This window comes from Ctenocephalides felis, unplaced genomic scaffold (genome assembly GCF_003426905.1).
Source record: "Ctenocephalides felis isolate EL2017-DRISC unplaced genomic scaffold, ASM342690v1 CF-g0.4_SCAFFOLD_03571, whole genome shotgun sequence".
In the NCBI taxonomy this organism is placed as follows: domain Eukaryota; kingdom Metazoa; phylum Arthropoda; class Insecta; order Siphonaptera; family Pulicidae; genus Ctenocephalides; species Ctenocephalides felis.
In genome coordinates, this window is record NW_020539725.1 from 66683959 (window position 1) to 66705973 (window position 22015).

Sequence of the window (22015 nt, forward strand, 5' to 3'; positions counted from 1 at the left end):
GTATTCTAATACAAATTATAATACACTTTTTAACAAATTAAAAAAAATGGCGTCAGTTTCCAACCTCTGCCCTTATCCAAAGTCAAAGTTAGATATGCCACTTATAATAACGCACAACATATTTGTTTATTTCTTTTAACCCAAACTAAAAAATTCTTTACAAGGATTACAAGAATCCTTTAAATTAAGCTCGACAAAATGGCGCCTGTGTACTTTCTGAAGCTCAGAGAGCTTTTTCCTCTCTGTGGAAAAATCATGGGAGTGAACTTTTGACATTTTGCAAAAACTATTAATGATAGTTGTTATAAAATAGACTTGTGAAATAAATAAATAATAATAATAATAAATAATTAGTTGTTTAGTTAAATAAATAGTTAGTTGTTTTTGTTGATACATTTGCTGTATACAAAATGAATAGTGTTGAAGAAAGGACGATTTATGCTAAATTAGAAGCGATGAAGGATATAAGGTACTAAAGTAAAAGAATTATAAAAAACATGTTTATAGGAATGTATTTAGTAGAGAAGTGGTTAAATTTTTGTTGAGCAATTTATTTAAGACGAAAATTGTCTTTTTTAAATTTTAAAATTTTATGTCAAATGAAGATGCATTATATGACGCAGTTGACAATTATGCATTTTCACATTTTTTTTACAAATTAAATAATTACAAATTTATACTGCATTATTATTTAATTATAAAAATATTCGTCAGGTCTTTGTATTATTTATTTTTATTCAATGCAAGTAACGTTATAAATTGATTTTCTTGATTCTTGATTTGCTCTAAGTTTGTTATTACAAACTTAATCATTATTTAACCATCATATAAAAAATCAACTTAGGTAAATCAACTGTTTTTTGCTTTAATTTTTTCAAAATTATAATATTGTTACGGTCAGTTTCTAACTTTAACAATTTGACTTTTATAAATAATTTATTTCAAATCTTCTGTACTTTATTTTAAAATTTGTATTCAATACATTACTATAACCAAAACATCTTTTTACCCTGCATTCTATTTACAAGAACATAAATATTTTACCAATTTGACCAAAAATTTCAAATATTTATATCCTCGATGAAAAAAATAATCTCCTCCATTTATAAATAAATGGGTCTCAATGTAGTGGTACAATAATGTTTATTATTTATACTTCGTTTTTTTTTCAGAAACAAAACACTACAACTGGAAAAAGTTAAATTGAAAATAATTCGAGAAGTTGAATCAAGTGATGCAGAAGAAAAATGCTTGGCCGAATATCGAAGAGAAATGGAATTATTGTTACAAGAGAAAATGAGTCACGTCGAAGAGCTCAGACAGATTCATGCTGATATAAATGCTGTAAATATTATTCAATAATAATAATAATAATAATAAATGGTTAAATGATTCTCCTTCCCTTCTTTGTTTATCATTCCCATTACCATTAATCACTTTCTTATACAAATTATGCATTTTCCTGTACAAACTTCTGCTTCCATGTTTCCTGATCCTGTGCTTTGGATTTTAGTTAAAAGTATTTTCTTCTTAAGCATCTGCATTCTTTTTCTTCATAATCCTTTCAGTTTTAATGTTTTACCTTTCACTACATAGCACAAGAGCATTGTGTTTGCATAATTGATCCAATCCAGTTTCCTTTCCTTTTTTGGGTCGTGCTGAGTAGAGTTCTTTCTTCAATCAACCTTCTCAACACTCCTTTGCTACCTTATCTGTTCACTGTATCTTTTCAGCACCACATTTCAAAACTCTCCTGATAGTTTTTATCGGGTTTCTTAGAGTCCATGTCTCTGATCCATATTGTGCTATGCCCCAGACATTTCATTAGTTTCTTCCTCAAGTCGAGAAATATTATTTACTAACTGTAAATTATAATATACACTTCAATAGCATGTTTATGTTTACTATTATTATTTTCTTAGATGGAATCTGTGATTAAGCAAGCCGAAGAAAGTCGGGCTAGGTCTGTAAGTATGGCAAATCGCTTACATGAAGATTACAGACCTTTAAAAAGTGAAGTAGACCACATGCGAAGAGAATACTTAGGCTTAGATAGACTTCCAGAACTACACGAAGAAGAAGGCAGCATTATAACTCCAGAGTAAGAGCAATTTTGTTAAACATTAGTGTGATGTACAATGTTAATCAAGTATATCTCCTCTCCTTCATTGAACTTCAATTTCATAATCTGGCAGTTCTTTACAATTTTTCAGTCGGTTTGCTTCATACTACAACAAGCTGCAGCAGCAACAGCAGCAATCCTATGCAAGTACCCGCAGCTCTTTATCTCTCCCAGCTCGACCAGAAGCCACAGTGACATCTGGTCATTTGGGAGGCGCTCCTGGTGGCGGCGGAGGCGGTCACCCGCCATCGTTTTTGGCACCGCCTCCGCCCCCTCATGGAGCTATGAGATTGGTTGGAAAATCACCAGGAGAACATGCGCCTCCTTCGCAACGAATTGGTCAACCGAGTTCACTTACTTTGCCGTCCCAAGCTCCGACGTTCAGGTCTGATTTTTGCAATGTGAATTTGAGGTGATTTTTCAAGTTTTTATTTTATTTACTTTATTTTTAAGTTTATAGTCGGTCTTATGCATTCAAGCTGATGGACCGTGTTTCTATTGTTTGATTTATATGTTTCCATTCTTTAAATATATTTTTGCATGATTGTGTATTTAATCGATATATCAAATTTATCCAAGTAGAGAAATGTTTGTAATATAAATCATCAATGTTTATTTTAAACTTTATAAATAATAATTGATTTGGCCTGGACAAATTTAAGTTTTGTTAGTGATCACAAAGAATACTGATTGAAAACAAAGTTTTTTTATATATACTTATTTAAAAAAAAAATTTAATGGCCCATTCCTCGAAATAAAAATATATTTAAGGAAAAAAAAAATTTATTGCTATATGTTTCGAAGCTTGATGTGTGCCATCTTTCTGTAATCACCAGTTTTCCTTACTAATAATTTAATGAACATTATTACTTTAGTTAAAATCACAGGTGAATTAATTTTTAAAATCTAGTTTACATGGCACTGTTCAATCCAAGATCATGAATTTGCTAAACATTTTATATCCAATGCCAAACAAATGAAATAAAATTCTAAATCATTTTTTCAATTAGTAGAAATATTATTTTGTATTGAAATAATTTAGTAAAGTAAAGCAAAATATAGCATGAATAAGTTTAAAAATTTTCCTCAACAAACTCTAAAAAGATTTATCAAAATCCGAATGACCGTTTAGGAGTATCAACTCACACATCCGAACAGAAGAATTTTATATATGATATATGTATATATATATATATATATATAAATATTAATTTTTTTTTTATTTACCTTAAGCAGACAGCAGCCTCCGCCAATGAAGTCTTGCCTTTCGTGCCATCAACAAATTCACAGAAATGCCCCAATATGTCCATTGTGCAAAGCCAAAAGCCGGTCCAGAAATCCTAAAAAACCAAAAAAGAAGGATCATTAGGATTTTATTGTTTCTAATTGTTTATAAGTATACTATAAACTTAACTAGTGTGTGCATGTGTGTATGTGAAAATGATTTATTTAATCAGCGACAACATTATGATAAAATATAATAATAAATAAATAATATTGATCAAAATATTATGCTACACCTTTATCAGATATATGCAATTGTAAATATATTTTAATTTATAATAAATATAAATATTTACTTTATTAAATTTAAGTTAAATTTTTGTCTAAATTAATGGAAATCCAATTATATTTATTTTTAAAAAGCTAACTTATTTTTCAGAATAAATGTTTTCAGTTTTTTAGTGTCATGAGTTAAAATTATTTTAAGGTGTAAGTTTTAACACATTACTATTTTCAAACACAAATTGGAGTGCTTAAAAGTATAATTCCATAATAATATGTCGCTATTCATTCTTATATTATTATAAATTTTATTTATTCAGTCTGACTACAATCATTTTTATCAGTATGACTGAATTTCAAATGGGAACACTTGAACTGTAGTACAGTTTCTAATGTTTGAACATTTAATTGATAAAAATTATTCGATAGATAAATATTATAAGCAAGTTTTTGAATGGTACATATTGTGTTAACTGTAATCTTGTGAATGAATTGTCTATGTGTGGATGTTAATCAACATGTCATCACAATAATATATATATATATATATATATATATATATATATATATATACAAATAAGTTAGAATAATTTATGTATAAATTTAAGAATAATTTTGATACTTTTACTGACTATTACATTATACATGTATATTTATCTTCTAAACATAAGATTTTATGATGCTTTAATATAATTTTTGTTGTACAATCATTGTTTTATTTTATTAACATTATTTTACTTTTTATCTGTTTTAGATGTTTTTAAATTAAATTATATAAAATTCTCATTCCTTATTAAAATATGTAATCTATACTTTTTGACAAAAATTTAATTAAATTAAGAACAAGTTCTAATACAACATAACGGACTGTTATTAATATGTTACTGAAGTATAGACCTTAAAATGTGATATAATAATTAATATATAATTTATTATCGTTCATCAAAAATGAACAAGAAAGTTTATATAATATTAAAAATCTATTTTTAGGTCATCAATTAGAAACAAACGAATGATAAGAAAAATTAATGTCATTTACTTGACAATTTTTTGGTTTGGGGGGGTAAAATTTTTGGATAGATCATAATACTGAATATTTTAAACAATAACAATATAATATTAAATATGTCAAGTAGACCTTGTAGTTGTCGCCAAAAGGCAGGTTATTTGGATACAGACTGGTCATCGACTTCCATAGATGAATGCTATGATGGTTAGTTTCTACTATATATTTATAGAAGATGTATTGAAAAAATTAAATAAGCCAAGAAATTTGGAGGCCCAAATTGGAGGAATTGTCATAAAATATTTAAATATTGATTGAAAACTTAGTGAATATACAATATATTGTATTGTATACTGTAATTTTTTCTGTTCTTTTTAATTTCTACGCCTGAATCAAATGTAGAAAGTCGAAGACCATTTGATAAATATTAATTATCAATTTCGAATATTTTCTTGATAAATAAATAGATACTAAAGAATTATTCTAAGGTGCAAAAAAAGTATGAGCAAAATCTCATCATTAACAACATTCATAGAGCTTTTTTTTTAAATATCAGAAAGCATTCGCAACATTGAAGCGCAACTGTAAACAATAATTAATTAATTTATATTTCGATTTTAAAGACATCCCAGAGGGACCTCCAAAGTACGTTATAACTTTGCCGCCACAAGAAATACCGAGTCAAGATTCGTATCTGGTGCCTTTTTATGAACCAGAAGATGCATCAGAATGTAAAACCGAGACCAGTCAGTTACCAAGCTGCCATTCGTGAGTAATTATTAATAATAAATTCAAGTCTGAGACATAAAACAGGAGCCAATTCTGCGGTAAAACAGACGATAACATAGCGTTGTTATGGCAACTCTATGTTATTATTTTTTTTTGTACTGCGAGAAAGTTATGCCAGTTGCCTTGCGATCAGGCGTATGTTAAATATAAAGCCGTATGTTGCGCATCACAAATATGCAGTTATCATAACATTCTTTCTAGGTTCATTTATATGTAAAATACGCCTGATCGCACAGCAACTGCACGGTTTAGGAATCAAGAAAGTAGGATAAAATGTAATAGGCTATGTACGGCTATGTTATCGCAGAATTGGCCCCCAAAACGATATTTATATTTTGTATTTGAGACTTAAAAAATAATATAATTGATTTATTTAGTCCAATACAGTTTCGATTTAATTAGTGCATGGTCCAAAAAGTCGAGTTTATCCCCATTGGTCTATAAAACCTTCATTTTCCCTTTTTCCAAGTTTCAAAAATTACTTTTCCCTTTACAATTTTGACTAATTTTTGTATCTTAGTTCTGAAGAGTCTGATTCTCCCGCCGGCGTCGAGCAAGTGCGTGCTCATTGGCCCTTAATTGGCCACTGCCACTCGGAGTTCCATCCGTGCCCTTTGCCGGCCCTAAATTATCCAACTCGAGGGGGACGTTACCTGGTTAGAAGGTGGCAACGCTGCCGGATACCGGATAGGGAATATGACGCCAAACGAAGGGCGGCGATTATGAACACACTCTTTGTTAGTAAAAGTTAACTATTATACTTTATAATGCTTTAAGGGCCTTACAGTAATTTATAGGCAGCTTTCTGAGCTCTAAAACTATTATTTTTGGTGGATAAAGTAGAGTTGTTCAACGAAATATGCATATATGAACTCGAGTACGATCGTATGTCGAGGTACTACTGTATTATAATTATATTTAATGTTATAAAAAAAGTTTTATATTAATATCCTTACTGTAACTGTAGGTTAGTATACTGTTAGTACACAAATATTATATGTACTCAAATTATTATGTCTTAATTGAATAATTATGTTATAAAATATAACCATCAATAATTGGTAACTCGTGTAAATGATAAATCATTCAAAATAAAATAATTTAATAATTTGTGATAATAATTTTCAGCTGATGACTATATATGACGCACCTGTAATTTTCTACCGCCAAATAAATCTCTCCGAATTGCTGGTTGATTTGAGAAGATACGATGCAGCGTCCAGACGAACGTTCATTGTTCTTATGGATAAATTTTTGGCCACACAGTAAGTAAAATTATAAAATTATTAATTCCACTCAAGACTGTTTCATAGGTTAAAATATGACGCCATTATCACGCTGTCAGTTTGGATTCGAATACACATTTGATATTGCCTTTGCCTTTGATATTATGATATTATAACAATATATTGTTGTGTAAGAAGAACATATATATTGCACTGATTTAAAATTTTTGCTAAATAACTTATTGTTTATTATTTAAAAGCAAAACACCAAGTTGTGACTGACAGCTTTTTATAACTGGTAAGTTTACACAGATGCCAACATTTATTACTAAACATATGTGTGAAGTTAGCCGTAGTCAATATTTGCATTCACAAACATTTTTGTGAATTTTGTGTTAAGAAAATATGAAAAACGGCTTAGTGTGAAAATTATTAATCTTTGCATCATCAAAAAATATTATACAAGATGTTAAAAATTAAAAATGTTATTATAGAGCACCACGCATGACAGTTCAAGAAAGAGACGTTGGTAACTAAAATAAAATGGCCGCTAGATATTAATTTCGCTAATGTAAAGTTTATTTGTTCGCCAAAAACGCCAAACAATGATTATAGTAGTTAATGTATTGTAATTTTAGGTGTTATGTTAAATCTTTATGTTTGGACAATGCACGTCTGACGCTCATCGAGGCTGCCACAATAATTGCAGGATGCGCGGAAGGTGCTTCGGACATGTTGGCTTCACTTCATTTGTGGAACGTTTTGGCCAAGGGGGTCGACTTTTATAAAAGCGAGCTCAGTCCACTCATATACGGTAAAATAATTGTAAACGTACATCAGAACGTAAGTTTATTGAGTTTACAAAATTTGTTATTTGTATTTCAATGTATATGTGTATTTTGTAGGTGTAATCAGCCGCTTTACAAACTTACAGCAACTTTCGGTGAACTACTCCTTTGTCGGTTTAAGAGAAGATGCAATGGATTTGATTTCCAGAATTGCTTGCAACAAAAAACAATTTGTTTTAGAGGTCTATTTATTATATACTAGCACACAATCTATAAACTCACTTTAACCATTAATAATTATATTTTCTTTTATTCTTTTAGCTGATGGTCACTAGCAAAGACGAAGGTACCGTGTCGGATAAAAAATGGCGCGAGGTTTCTGAAAAATGTGAAGGATTACAAATATCCATGTTAATAAGTAAAATAATTTTCAATTTTATATAGTTCTGGGCATGATTATTTTAGGTGAAATATTTCTGTTTATAGTTATGAGACCTATTTACGAAGATTTGAGGCAGTTCTTCAGCAAATTTATGCCTTTGGCAGAATTATACATATATCATCCGTCGGATGTGTATGCCAGTATTCAGTGGGAGGTCGATTTGCTTATACGAATGGTGTCAACTTTTTATGGCAAAACTTTGGGTAAGTCAATTTAAAAATATTAAACTTCAATATGTGTAAAATCAACAATGAATTACAAAGATAGAAGCATATATAAATGCGTGTCCGTGCACAAATTCAAAAATAACGTTTCTTCAAAAGTTTGACAACCGTTGATAAAACAAACGTGCCTATCTTCAGTTCAGAAACCAAAAGTCTTGCTTGGTGTGACAGCTCGAAGTAAGTTGATAATTCTAATAATTGACATACGTTAACAAACTCATTATTTACATAATTTTTAAAATTCATTTGCTTCTTTAGTTTATAAATTATGGCAAGTACAAGCAGCCAAACCGATACTCAAGCAGTCACTGCCCGAAAAACCTGGGAGTTCCAAAATAATGTAGAATCGGTATCGAGCATTGATGAGTTGTACAAATACGATGCAAAACAACAACAACAAATATTATCTTCCAAGCCATGGGAAAAAGACCCCCATTTCTTTAAAGACATTAGAATATCAGCCTTAGCCCTATTAAAGATGGTTATGCATGCCAGATCAGGCGGGTCTTTGGAGGTTATGGGGTTACTTTTAGGGAAAGTAGAAGATAGTACAATGTATGTAATGGATTCGTTTGCTTTACCAGTAGAAGGCACTGAAACCCGGGTTAATGCACAAGCTCAGGCTTACGAGTATATGACTGGTTATATTGTAGCAGCTAAAGAAGTAGGTAGATTAGAAAATGCTATTGGCTGGTATCATTCACATCCTGGTTACGGATGTTGGTTGTCAGGTATTGACGTATCAACACAAATGTTGAACCAGAATTTCCAAGAACCCTTTGTCGCTATAGTAATTGACCCAGTCAGAACAATATCTGCTGGTAAAGTTTGTTTAGGAGCCTTCAGAACTTATCCAAAAGGTTACAAACCAGCTAACGAAGAACCGTCAGAATACCAGACAATACCTTTAAACAAAATTGAAGACTTTGGTGTCCATTGTAAACAATACTACGCTTTGGAAGTTAGCTACTTCAAATCCTCCTTAGACAGACGTCTACTTGATTCGTTATGGAACAAATACTGGTTAAATACTTTAAGCAGCTCAGGGTTATTAACAAACGCAGAGTATACGACAGGTCAAATATTTGACTTATCAGAAAAATTAGAACAATCTGAAGCTGCTTTAGGTCGGGGTTCTTTTATTGGGGCCAATGCTGATGAACGTAGGACTGAAGATAGACTAGGAAAGGCTACACGAGATTGTTGCAAGGCTTCTATAGAATTGATTCATGGTTTGATGGCACAGATGGTTAAAGACAAATTATTCAATAGTGTCAGGTCAACAAATACGTAATTTTAAGTGTTGATAAAGTCAACTGTGAATAAATTTGTTTTGTATTTATACATAGGACATAATTAAATATTGAATGAAAGCTGTTGTTTGTTTCGGAAGGAATGAAGGGACCCAATGTACATGGAAATAGATGAATTAGATTTTTTTTGAACAGGACCCTAATTGGGAGGCCAACATAATAAAACTATTATTCAACATAATAGGCCAACATAATAATACCTACTATTCTCTTTTTTCAAAGACAGCAATCAATTAATTAAAAATTAAATATCATATAAAATAATTTATTCTGGGCTCTGCCTTCATTTATGATCTTCAGTTAAAGTCTAAACTATGTAATTAATAATTTTAAGATCAAATGTGTTATACACTCTTCACAAATGTGTATATGTACTTTGGATCCATTCATTTTATTTACAACTTACTATGTAATGTAAATTAAATGTGAATGAGATTATTATAATAAGTGAAAATGTTTGTTGTTCAATCACATTGTACCAAAACTATAGTTTAAATATATTTTTTCTGTATCCTAATTGTCTATCATTTACTGAGAAATAAGAAGAATAGAAGTTTGTTGAAAATATAATATATTAGCTCATAATAATATAATATAATAACAGAGCTCATAAAATAGCGTTGTCATGGCAACGCTTGACAAAGTTATGCTTGTTCTTGGTATTGAAAATTATGAAAATGTCTATCTATTTGCTGTGCGATAAGGCGTATTTTACATATAAACAAGCAAGGAATAATGTTATGATAACAGAATTTTAGATGGTGCAGTTATCATAAGATTATTCCTTGCTTATCATAAGATTATTATGATAACACTTGCAAATATCCATCACATTATAAAACTAAATATGAATATATATATATATATATATATATATATATATAAATTCTACTCACCAAGCGTACTCTTGGTGAAAAGACATCTTTTCAGGAATATTTTTTCCTACAGGCAGACTTTGTTTTCACGTGTCTCTTCCGCCTGAAATTTTAAGAATGTCTTCATTGTTTCCGGGTAATACAAGGAGGGAAAAATCAGTTTTTTATAACTTGCAAGTAATAGAATTGTGTACCACATTTGATTTAGATGATGTCGAAAAGGCACTCAAAGGCATCATTCAAATGAGGAAAAAGAAAAAAGGATTAGAACGTAAGTTGATTTTGATAATATTAATATTAAGTAGAACAGGATAATACACACTGCTCTCAAATAAATATGAATTGCAGTGGAAAAAAATTAATATGAAAATTAAAAAATATTAAATCTTTCTTTACCAAAAATTAATAATCTCATATAAATATATAATAATGCTGAATATAATGCAATATATTTAAAAATTCGTGAACTAACACTCATAGATTATTTTCCATATTTTCTATTAAGTTTTAATCGGCTCACAAATTTTAATTTTAGTTTAAAAATCCATGGATAACCATAGATTATTTTTGAAGTTTATATCCTTTCATACATTTAACTGAATATAAATATTCTGAAAAATTTATAATCTTTCCTAAATTGTGTGGTGTTTTCCTCGTGCTTCTCTCATAGTTAAAAATGATTAAGAATGTTATAGACTTAAGGATATATACTTAATTATCAATTAATTAATTTAGAATATAATAAAAATTAAGCATAATAATAAAAAAAAAGAGTTACAGCTTGACAAAGCATTAGATTTTCACTGAATTGCCATTTAATTTTTAAATTGGATGCAAAAGATAGTTAATTTTTTTCATTGCAATTTTATAAATATGATGGACTATTTATAAAATTATGAATAAAAAATAATTTTATCGGATTATTAGAAAGTCTAAAAATGTAATCAAAAATCTAGAAATGTAAAAAGTTTGAAAATGTAGTCAAAAATCTCAAAATGTTATAAAACGTCTGAAAATGTAGTCAAAACGTCTGAAAATGTGGTAAAAAGTCTGAAAATGTGGTGATAAGTCTGAAAATGTTGTAAAAAGTCTGAAAATGTAGTCAAAAGTCTGCAAATGTTGCAAAAAGTCTGCAAATCAAGTTATTATTATAACAATTTCACATCCATTCAAATAATCTTTCAATATCTTTTCATCTAGGTTTGGAATACATATACATACGTCTTAAAAAGCCCTACGAGTACACATGGCCAACATTTACAGAAAAAGTATCACAAATCAGCGAAAACTACAAGCAGCATTTCGCCAATTTAAAAATATGGTTTTATCTGGATACACTCAACATGTAAATCAAATTTTTATAATTACATATGGAATTTTATTTCTCAAACTATGTACGTCCTATATGCACATGGTGCATATAATACAATAAAAAACTAAGCTAAAAATTACTTTATGTAATTCACACTCAAAAATATATAATTAATTGCACTTGCATGGCAGTAAAATAATTTAAGGACTAGCTTTAATGCCAGTTTACAGTCATATGATAATATAAAATCTTATTTATATATTAAGCTTAAAATAATTAAAATTCAGTCACGCAAGATCATTTACTATGTTTTGCTGCAAGCGCCTCCAAACGTTCTTGTACTTTAGCCATATCAGTATTTTTGGATAATTTTATAAAAATGGTTTGGCGTATATCGTGGAATACAAGCCAACCGGGTAATGATTCACTCAACAAACGTAAATGCTGTTCGAGTTCTGTAGGGGTAAGGCTTGTTCGGTAGCTGTTACCAAGTTTATTCAACACGATTTCCAAAGGTAGTACACTTTTCTTTTCGGTTACAAAAAGATTTCTGGTGTGTCTAGCGATTTCAGGTAGTCTTTGGTACTTGAGGGCTTTCTCATTTTGTGCAGGTGACCTGGTCATAGCTTCTAAAGCCTTTGCAGCTTGTTTGGCACGTATTTTCTCCAATAAAGATTTAGGAAGACCCTTCAAAGCCGGATTCAAAGGCTGTTCGGGCTCAGTCACCGGTTCTACTTTAACCTCCACAGGTTCTGTTTTTATTGTTGTTTTTTCATCATTCAAACTCATAGCACTTAAAGGTATGTTTCTACTCTTGGCTTCAGCTAATCTCTCCAAAGCTTTCTCCATACGTGTGTTACAATTAAACAAATTTCTCGCCTTCAACAAAACATCACTAGCTGATGTAAACTTCTCAACATTCGGAGGCTGAGGTAAAGCACTCTTTTCAATATCAGGCATGTTTTCAATATCGAAACCGGCATGCCAACGTGTTAGCTTATTCTTCGGGATGCTCATTGGTGGATCCAAACTCAATAAATACTTTTCATGTTCATCCAAAACTTTATTCAACAATAAATTGTATAATGTTCTTTGACGTTCCAACATAACTTGTGGATTCATGTTCATAACTTGACGGCTCTTCAGAACATCATCAGCATTGATTTCAACAGATTTTGTGTCGCCAACGTTTGGAATTATTACTAGTTCGTATTTGTCTTGCTTGGAAGTGGAACCAAAGTTGTGCATTTTTTCTTGGGAAAACGTATATGCTTCGGGGTATATGAATTTGATCTGGGCCAAGTGGGATTCGGTGAAGTTCTTTCTTGTCATCTCCTGGAATAAATCAACCATCAGGTTTAGGTATTTCAAGAAATTGAGGGCGAAAAGAATTTTATTTGGTAATAGACTTATGTTTAAAACCTTCCTGAGTTATAAAGCTCAGTAAAATTACTATTAGATTTGCTATTTGCTAAAGAAAAATAGAAATATATAACGTAGTCGGGAACGTGGACAGTCTTAGCCAATGTTGTAAAAAAGTCTTAAAATGTTGTCAAGGGTATGAAAATGTTCAAGGTTTAAAAATGTCGTGAAAAGCCTGAAAAGTTGAAGGAGTAAAAATGTTGTGAAAAGCCTAAAATTTGTCAGAGCCTAAAAATTTGTCAAGAGAGCTAAAATTCGTCAAGAGCCTAAAAATTCTTGAGAGCCTAAAAATGTCTGTCAAAGACTGAAAATTTGTCAAGAACCTAAAATTCTGTCAAAGCCGTCTTCAAACGTTGAAAATGTTGAAACTCGTATCAAAGTGTTGAAACTCGTCTCAAAATGTTGAAACTCGTCTCAAGTGTTGAAACTCGTCTCAAGTGTTGAAAAAAGTCTCAAACGTTGAAACTCGTCTCAAACGTCGAAACTCAAACTCGTCGTGTCGAAACTCGTCTCAAAGTGTCGAAACTCGTCTCAAAGGTGCGAAACTCGTCTCAAATGTTGAAACTCGTCTCAAATTGCTGAATCGTCTAAAATGCTGCAGATCGTCTAAAAATGCTGCAGATCGTCTAAAAATGCTGCAGATCGTCTAAAAATGCTGCAGATCGTCTAAAAATGCTGCAGATCGTCTAAAAATGCTGCAGATCGTCTAAAAATGCTGCAGATCGTCTAAAAATGCTGCAGATCGTCTAAAAATGCTGCAAATCGTCTAAAAATGTTGAAAATCGTCTAAAAATGTTGGAAATCGTCAAAAATGTTGGAACTCGTCAAAAATGTTGGAAATCGTCTAAAACTGTTGAAAATAGTTGAAATTTAAAAGACAAATAAAAAAAACGATTCGGGGTAAAAATAAATTTCCAACACCAACGATTTTCATCCACATTAAAAAGTACAACTTGGATGAACTTTACATGAATTCACGTAAATGTTCACTTCATTCAATTTTATTTTTAAAAAGTAGTTTTTACTATCTTTACATGCCTTTTAAAATCTTAATTCACTTTGCGTCGCCTTTTCGGAAACTGACTACAACGCAAAATGAAGTAGGCGAACATAGTATCCTTCATACATTAAAATTTGTTTTTATATCTGTCCATATTCAATTATAATAATCTTAATAGCAAAATATTAAGATAATTTGTGTTGTTTCAATTTGCGTTGTTTTTTGTGAGGTATATATTGGCGTAGTTAACTATTTCTTTCTCCTACCTGTACTGCCGGCTTGAGCTTCTTAAAAGTGATAGTCTCCTTCCTATTATAAAGCATGGCACAAACTGCATCAACACATCTGAACAACTCGGCCAGACATCTGTAATTATGTGGCAGACTCAACGAGGGTGTAGTACTTTCGGCCAGACCCTGGTATCTCTGGTAAGCCGGGTTGGCAATTGCAGCTTTGACTGGACTCGATAAATTGAGTTTGCGAGCCACTTCTGTCTTTCGGGGCGACATGAGCTGTTCGCAGCCTCCATTGTTGTACTTGGGCAGCACCTTGTGTGGACTGTATAGGGTTTTCCTTGGAGGAGTCAGAACTTTCTGAGGACTGAAATGGTAAAGGACACAAAAATTAATAATGACAATATATAGAAAAAGAAAGATGTTCCTGCATGATAAAACAGATTGTTGATAAAAAAAAGGGATAATATTATAATTTGATTATAATAGATACTGCGAGCAGAGACTATTAGAATTAGGTATAATATAAAACAAAAACGAATAGCAAAATAATACAAAATTAAAGAAATAATAATAGTATAAAAATTACTAAAGTAGCTGAATACCAGCAATAAAAACTAAAAACTTTGCATGTTCCACGTTGAATTGATGAAATTCTCTTCGAGATAAATTTTGTTAATCTAGAATAAGATTAAAGTAAGATAAAAATAAAAAACTAATAGTAAGAAAATACACTACTATAATATTAAAAGAAAAATAATATAAAAGTTACTAAAGTAGACAAATACTAGAAATTTTTTCTGAAGAACTGCCTGTTTCTACGTTGAATGAATATGAGCATAGATAAGAAATATGAGATCCTCTTTGAGATAGATACAAGTTTTGTTAGTTTATAATATTCAATTATAAACTTAAGACAAATTGCTGGAACTTCCCGTGCAGTAATTTAAATTTTTAAAAGCTCGAAAAAAAAATTAGATTCTTTCTGAGAACTTTGATTTTTCTAAACATTTTCGAAAATTTGGAAAACATTTGAAAAATTTGAATATTGAAAAAAATGCAAAAATCGCTCGACTTGAAAACCATGATTTTTTATTAAACTTGATTTTTTTGAAAATGCTGGTATTTTTGGAAAACTTAGAAATTTTTTGAAGACTGATTTTTTTATTTTTGTTATTATTGAACTTTCTTGTAAGTTTGAGATTTCATAGAAGTTCTTTGATTCATTCTGTCGAAAATATCTGATTTTCGACCACCTAACGACATTTTTTGAAAAAAAATTCTGAATCTCAGAAACTGCCAGACCTGCCTTCGCAAAAATTTAATCAGTTCTTCATTTTTTAGAATTATTAAAATCGGACGCACCGTTCTCAAAAACTGAATTACCATTTTTGGCACTTTTTGCCTCGTATCTCAGTAACGATTGGACCTGCCTTTGCCAAAAACTAATCAGCTCGTCTCTCCTTATCAATAGGAATCGAATGTTTTTTGAATCATTCGAACCGGTTGAACCGTGTTTCCGAAATTGTCGACGAAAAATTGTATCCGAACACACGTACAAACAAATCAAATTTTTCTAAGGTATGCCAAAATGTTCAGAAAATCTTCAAAACTTGAAAATATGCAAGAAAATTTCATTTTCGTTTTTTTGCGATTACTATAGCTCACCCTACTACGAAATGTTAATAAATTATACGAATTACTTTTATTAGTCACATTTAAAGCAAAATAAATTATTATTAAAATAATAGTTAAATTAAATTATAGCAGATTAAATTATTATTCAGAAAAAAAAATCATGTTCAAAACTCAGTTATCTTACATAAAATAAATAAATAAATATATAAAAATATCCATTAATAAAAATATTAACAAATTACCTTAGTTCAAAATAATAAAATATGTCCATAAAATCCGATCTCATTTTAACAAATATTATTAACAACAATAATAATATCAATATTATTAACAACAATAGTAATATAAATATTAAATTAAAATATCTTCAACTTTGCACAAAGACTTACTCTATTGAACTACTAATTGATTTCCAATAAGATTGCCCATATAACAACAATAATCGATTGAATAAGTATAACACGATCTACTTTTTATGCTTGATTGCATTTTTTATTATATGGGGACAAATAAATGCAAGCATAAAAGTATTTCTATGTGTAATAGGTTCAAACGATTGTGTAATAATATTTATAGTACATTAATATCAATTTATAAGTATTTTAACAATACTGTAATAGTTTTCATCAGTGATAGAATATATATTATATAATTTTAATTAGCTAGTGAAAAGATATACAGGTAAATTACTTTTGGAAAGCGTTGTAAAATGAATAATATAGTTGTAATTAGTTGGCAAAATTCACTAAAAATATGTTATAGAATTAATTTCAAATTCTAAGTTAAGGCAATTGGTAATTTAATTTAAATTATTTAGATATACAATAATTATTAGATTTATTATTTTAGATATAGTTATTACTGACCACTGTTTGTACATATAAAATAGAGTTTTTATTTATTTGAATCAGACTTCAAAAGATAATATGTCTCTGCAAAATCTATAAGATTATAAATTTTGCAAACAATAATTCTTAATCAGTCAATTAAATTAATTTTAATTTAACTATGTACAACCAGAACCGAGGTTTAACCATTAATTACAATTAAAAATGCAGTTAAATTTCCAAATAAAATATTTAAAATATTTGTACGATATAGTATGCTATGACTTAATTATTAGAAAATTCCTGAATACTTTACTTGAAAGATATCTACAAAAATGTAAAGATAACATACCAAAAAAAATTCTTGTTACAAGAATTTGAAAGAATTCTATTCATAATATTTGTGCATGGAATTCAAAATACATCAGTCGAGAATTTGCTGATGATAACCTTAATTTAATTCCATAATATATTTATGGAATTCAAAATAAATCAATCGAGAATTTACTGATGATAACCTTTGATAAATCTGAACTAATAAGAATTTAAAATTAAAGAATGCAAATATAGAAATCCCGATATTTCATAATAAAAATCCATCTACTCAAGTTTTGATAGAATTTCCATTTATTTATTAAAAAAATAATCATTTTAATAAGTGAGTTTTTGTAAAATTATATGAATGATAATTCAATTAAAGATTATTTATATCACATGTCTTAATAGAATTTTTGTTGATTAAATTACTTTATTAAGGAAATCCTTTGTTAAATTTTTATATGAATTATATTTCAATTGAAGAAATTACTTATATTGCATGATCCAGAATTTATATTAATTAGGAGTGAAGAATTTAAATTCGTCAATATTTAATCACAGAAAAACATGTAAAACTTTTATATTCTGTGCTTTTGTATAACATGTAAATGTATTTCTTATTTATTAATAAGAATAACTGGAAATAAACAAAGATGATATTAAATATGTATTGAATCTAGTGCAAATAAAGCATTGCTTTACCCTTTGGATTTTCATATCGCCTTAAAAGGAACAAATCATACTATTTCAAACATATAAAAGTACAAAGAGTCGTATTTAGACAAGTATGCAGTATTTTTTCCATACTAAAGAGGTAACGCCACTGCAAATCTTGATTTAACACAAATACTCGCTTAATTACATAAAAATCAATATCTTTACAAACTCTTATTGCTGTGAGGCGCCATTTTAAAATATTTTCCTTTATCTAAACGTTTATTAATCTATTACAATGATGTTACCCCTAACATGCATTAAATAATATGATTTTATATGCTCACCTCGTGGTTACTACCAAGTCAATAGTTTTGAACTCTTTCAAGCTTGGTTTCTCAAGTTTTGGTAATTTCTTCTCGTCCAATTTTTTCATGCCCTCATTCAGTTTGTTAACTCTAGCCTTAAGTTCTTCCAATCGAGAACTTTTTGTAAGTTTAGTTTTAATCTCCGCATAAGACATATCTTTGATATCAGTTTTAGCATTAAGTGCAGATAAAGTTCCTTTGGTTTCATCTTTCTTATTTTGATTTGTTTCGGCTGGCACAGCATTATCTTGTTTAATTGATTCCTCTTTTTGACAGCAGGAGCTGCATTAGTAACTTCAGGAGTAGCTTTTTTGAGAATGATTTCTTTAGGAGGTTGAGCTTTTTTAACTGGCGACAAAGAGCCCAGTTGTGTAAAAATACAGTTCTGTTTCGGTTGAGGCTTAGGTGTAGTAGCATTTTTGCTTTTATTTGCAACCCTTCGTACTGGGGTCTTACGAACCGGAGAATCAAAGTCCAACTTGGTAACAACACGATTCCTCTTAGGCTCTATGGTCTTCTGTTTAATCTTTTCGTTGAATTGAGTATCTACACCTTTTAGTAAAATGGCTTTAGCAATAAGGCCAATGTCACCCTGTGAAGCGTCATTATCCAAAAGCATCACCTTGTTCCTAGCACTACTAATATCGTCGATTGCAGCACGTTTTCTCGTGTTAAAATATGATGTGATTGATGGCTGAGCCATTGTTGAATTATTTTAAACTTAAAACTTACAATAGACTAATGATAAAATATATTTTTTCGGGAAATAAAAAAGTCAAACACGAAATCCGTTGTTCCCTCCAAAACTGACAGTTAATGGTCGTCAGCAAGATTCTACCAACATAACCAATGAAAATGGTCACTAATCTGTTCCGACAGTCGGGTAGAATATGTCACTGTCATTCGAATTTATCGATATGATAAAATTTCCTTTTTTTACATAAATTTGTCTTTACAAACTTTTTAAACTGAATATTGATTAATTACTAAGTTGAGTAACTTAACTATAATTGTGTGTACATTCAAAACTTTAAGCTGATAATTTTGAACAAAATATAATGGATTTTAAATGTGATTATCTATTTACACTTAATATTAATTCAAATGTAAGTATTAAATTTATCTTTGATTTCAAGACACAACATTATATTTATTATTATTATTATATCATTATATTATATCATTATTGTTATTATATTGTCTAGGAGACACAAGTTCAAAATGCCAACAAAAGCGATTATGAATTTAGTGAAAATTAACTAAATGAATTTAATTCAAATGTAAATGTCATGGAAAACGAACAATATACAATCGTATAGTCCGTCAAATCGTTACTGTCAATAAAAACGAATTGCACAATTGCCGCTTTCGCAATTTTCAAATTGCCGCATTCCGATCGCCATTGCCGCCGTCGGTTGGTAGCATTTCGCGAATGGTCGACTTGACAGCAAAGGACGGCACGGAGAAGTTATTCATTCATGCCATTATGACCGATTTCGTTTTGTTCTTTTATTCGGCCGCCATACTCAAACAAAAGCTATCGCAATGAATTAATTGGGTTTTACGTTTTTTTAGTTGTTTCAAATCCGTAATTTATTCTAAATGAGTTCCAAATCAGATGTTAATAGGCGGCTGCTCGCCATTCAAGCGAAGAAGAAGCGTCATAAGCAAGGCAAGAAGAAAGCCAAAAATGACGAGAACAATCAGGGAAATAACAGATACAATAACAGGTTTGAGCCGTCACATAGCTCCTCTAACGAAACGATAGAGGATGAGGAAGAGATCTACACGAGCGAGGAAGAAGAGGAGCAGGAAGACACTTCGGATTATTGCAAAGGCGGCTACCATCCCGTCAAAATTGGAGACCTGTTCCTCTCCCGGTACCATGTCACACGCAAACTGGGCTGGGGACACTTTTCAACGGTTTGGCTGTGCTGGGACCTCGTGGATAAAAGATTCGTAGCTCTTAAAGTCGTGAAATCAGCGCCTCATTTCACAGAGACTGCCAGAGATGAAATCAAAATATTAAAAGCCGTTCGTGACAGCGACCCCACGGATCCAAAACGGGATAAGACTGTACAGTTGCTGAACGATTTTAAATAAGTGGCATCAATGGCACTCACATTTGTATGGTATTCGAAGTTTTAGGACATCACTTGCTCAAGTTAATACTGAAATCTAATTATCGCGGTATTCCACGAGCCAATGTCAAAGTCATCATTCGACAAGTGTTGGAGGGTTTGGATTATTTGCACACCAAGTGTAAGATCATACACACAGATATCAAACCTGAAAATGTACTAGTCTGTGTTGATGAGAACTATATCAGAAAATTAGCTTGCGAGGCAACGGAATTACATAGTAAGGGCTTGAAATTACCTACGTCTTTAATAAGCACAGCTCCTAAAGAGTTTCAGGAGCAAAGTTTAAAAACAAAAATGAGCAAAAACAAAAAGAAGAAACTAAAAAAGAAAGCGAAACGTCAATCTGAGCTGTTGCGCAAGCAAATGGAACAGATTGAAGAAATGAAGGAACTTAGGACTAGCGTATCAGAAAATGGTGAGGTTGAAATAAGTAATTTAGATAGTAGTGAGAATTCAAATGTCCAATCACCTGAAGATTCTAGTACTAGTGTTAATGAAGTTCGATCTCCTGATGGTGATGATGATAGCATCAAAGATACCGCAACACCAGATAGTGATAATAACCCGATAACAATGCAGGTGAATGGATGTTCAACGAAATCAGAAAAATCAGAATCACCCACTTCTGATGGAATGGCAGGCGGTGAAAAACAGTCTGCTGATGAGGACTCTAATACTCCTGCGGGTGAAGGGGGCGACACAGTAGTGAGAATAAAAGAGGGAAGTGGTGAACCAACTGAAAATAATTCAAATAACAGTCCAGAACGTGAAGTTCAACGACCAAATTCTATAAAAACAGAACCGCCTCCAGATCCAGCCTTAGTGCCTTGTGATGTTGAAGTCAAAATAGCTGATTTAGGAAATGCCTGCTGGGTCAATAAGCATTTTACAGAGGACATTCAAACTAGGCAGTATAGATCTTTAGAAGTGCTTCTAGGTGCGGGGTACAACACTTCGGCTGATATCTGGAGCACAGCCTGCATGGCATTCGAGTTGGCGACTGGAGATTATCTATTTGAACCCCATTCTGGTGAGGACTATAACCGAGATGAAGATCACTTAGCACATATAATAGAATTACTGGGAGAAATTCCTAGAAAAATTGCACTATCCGGCAAGTTTTCATATTTAGTTTTCAATAAAAAGTGCGAACTGCGCCACATTACGGGGCTGAAACCTTGGGGCCTTGTCGATGTGCTGACTGAAAAATATGAATGGAGTCTGCAAGAGGCCACAGAATTTGCAGAATTCTTAAAACCTATGTTAGATTTTGATCCAAATAAGAGAGCAACGGCTGCGGAATGTCTGAAGCATCCTTGGCTGAATTAGGTGAATATTTAAATTTGTTAAGAGAAGAATCTCTAAAAATAGCCTTCCTGAATGAATGATTACAATCTCGTTTCCGTGCAGTTGAGTAATTGCACACAGAAATGAAATTTTATAATGGAACTCTTTGAGGCTTCCCAAATTTCTATATAAAAACTATATATATATATATATATATATATATATATATATATATATATATTTACATAAATGCAGTAATATGAATTTTATAAAAATAATTTTGCACTGTGTATTTTTGTTAGAATATAGAATGCTTTTTATGTTTCATCCTCTGTGATTATTCAAAACTTTTAAATATGTGCATTTATAACACACACACCTCGTTATACATGTTTATACAAGTGATATTTGTTGTATTTAAGAACATTTTTGTAAATCTCCAAATCAACATAAATTTTCAAATAAAAATCAAATGAAATTACTAGTATTATTCTTCCACAAAGTCAATAATTTAAAATTGT

General features: G+C 30.7%; 4 protein-coding genes and 1 pseudogene across 6 annotated transcripts; 4 read left to right on the forward strand and 1 right to left on the reverse strand.

Moving 5' to 3' along the window:
• Window positions 1-208: 208 nt before the first annotated feature.
• On the forward strand, window positions 209-3631 carry LOC113385269 (zinc finger C4H2 domain-containing protein). Of its 3 annotated transcripts, none has more exons than XM_026623108.1 (5): window positions 209-469; window positions 1173-1344; window positions 1923-2101; window positions 2196-2534; window positions 3356-3631. In XM_026623108.1, exons 1-5 carry the CDS (start codon window positions 411-413, stop codon window positions 3489-3491), a joined length of 885 nt encoding a protein of 294 aa, XP_026478893.1. In that variant the 5' UTR covers window positions 209-410; the 3' UTR covers window positions 3492-3631. The 3 variants fall into 3 exon arrangements, with proteins under 3 accessions (XP_026478893.1, XP_026478895.1, XP_026478894.1); XM_026623110.1 differs by having other exon boundaries at window positions 2214-2534; window positions 3356-3629; XM_026623109.1 differs by having other exon boundaries at window positions 3359-3623.
• A 4565-nt stretch (window positions 3632-8196) lies between these two features.
• On the forward strand, window positions 8197-9637 carry LOC113384771 (COP9 signalosome complex subunit 5). The gene is made up of 2 exons (XM_026622530.1): window positions 8197-8280; window positions 8362-9637. Exon 2 carries the CDS (start codon window positions 8372-8374, stop codon window positions 9395-9397), a length of 1026 nt encoding a protein of 341 aa, XP_026478315.1. The 5' UTR covers window positions 8197-8280; window positions 8362-8371; the 3' UTR covers window positions 9398-9637.
• Window positions 9638-9871: 234 nt separating this feature from the next.
• On the forward strand, window positions 9872-11640 carry LOC113386569. The gene is made up of 3 exons (XM_026624344.1): window positions 9872-9969; window positions 10365-10562; window positions 11492-11640. Exons 2-3 carry the CDS (start codon window positions 10409-10411, stop codon window positions 11638-11640), a joined length of 303 nt encoding a protein of 100 aa, XP_026480129.1. The 5' UTR covers window positions 9872-9969; window positions 10365-10408.
• Window positions 11641-11792: 152 nt separating this feature from the next.
• Window positions 11793-18864, reverse strand: LOC113384654 (DNA replication factor Cdt1-like). The gene is given in 4 exon segments (XM_026622404.1): window positions 11793-12938; window positions 14292-14625; window positions 18043-18344; window positions 18347-18864. Coding segments are annotated over 4 exon segments (2094 nt in total). The 5' UTR covers window positions 18767-18864; the 3' UTR covers window positions 11793-11900.
• A 642-nt stretch (window positions 18865-19506) lies between these two features.
• Window positions 19507-21614, forward strand: LOC113385123 (annotated as a pseudogene).
• Window positions 21615-22015: the final 401 nt, after the last annotated feature.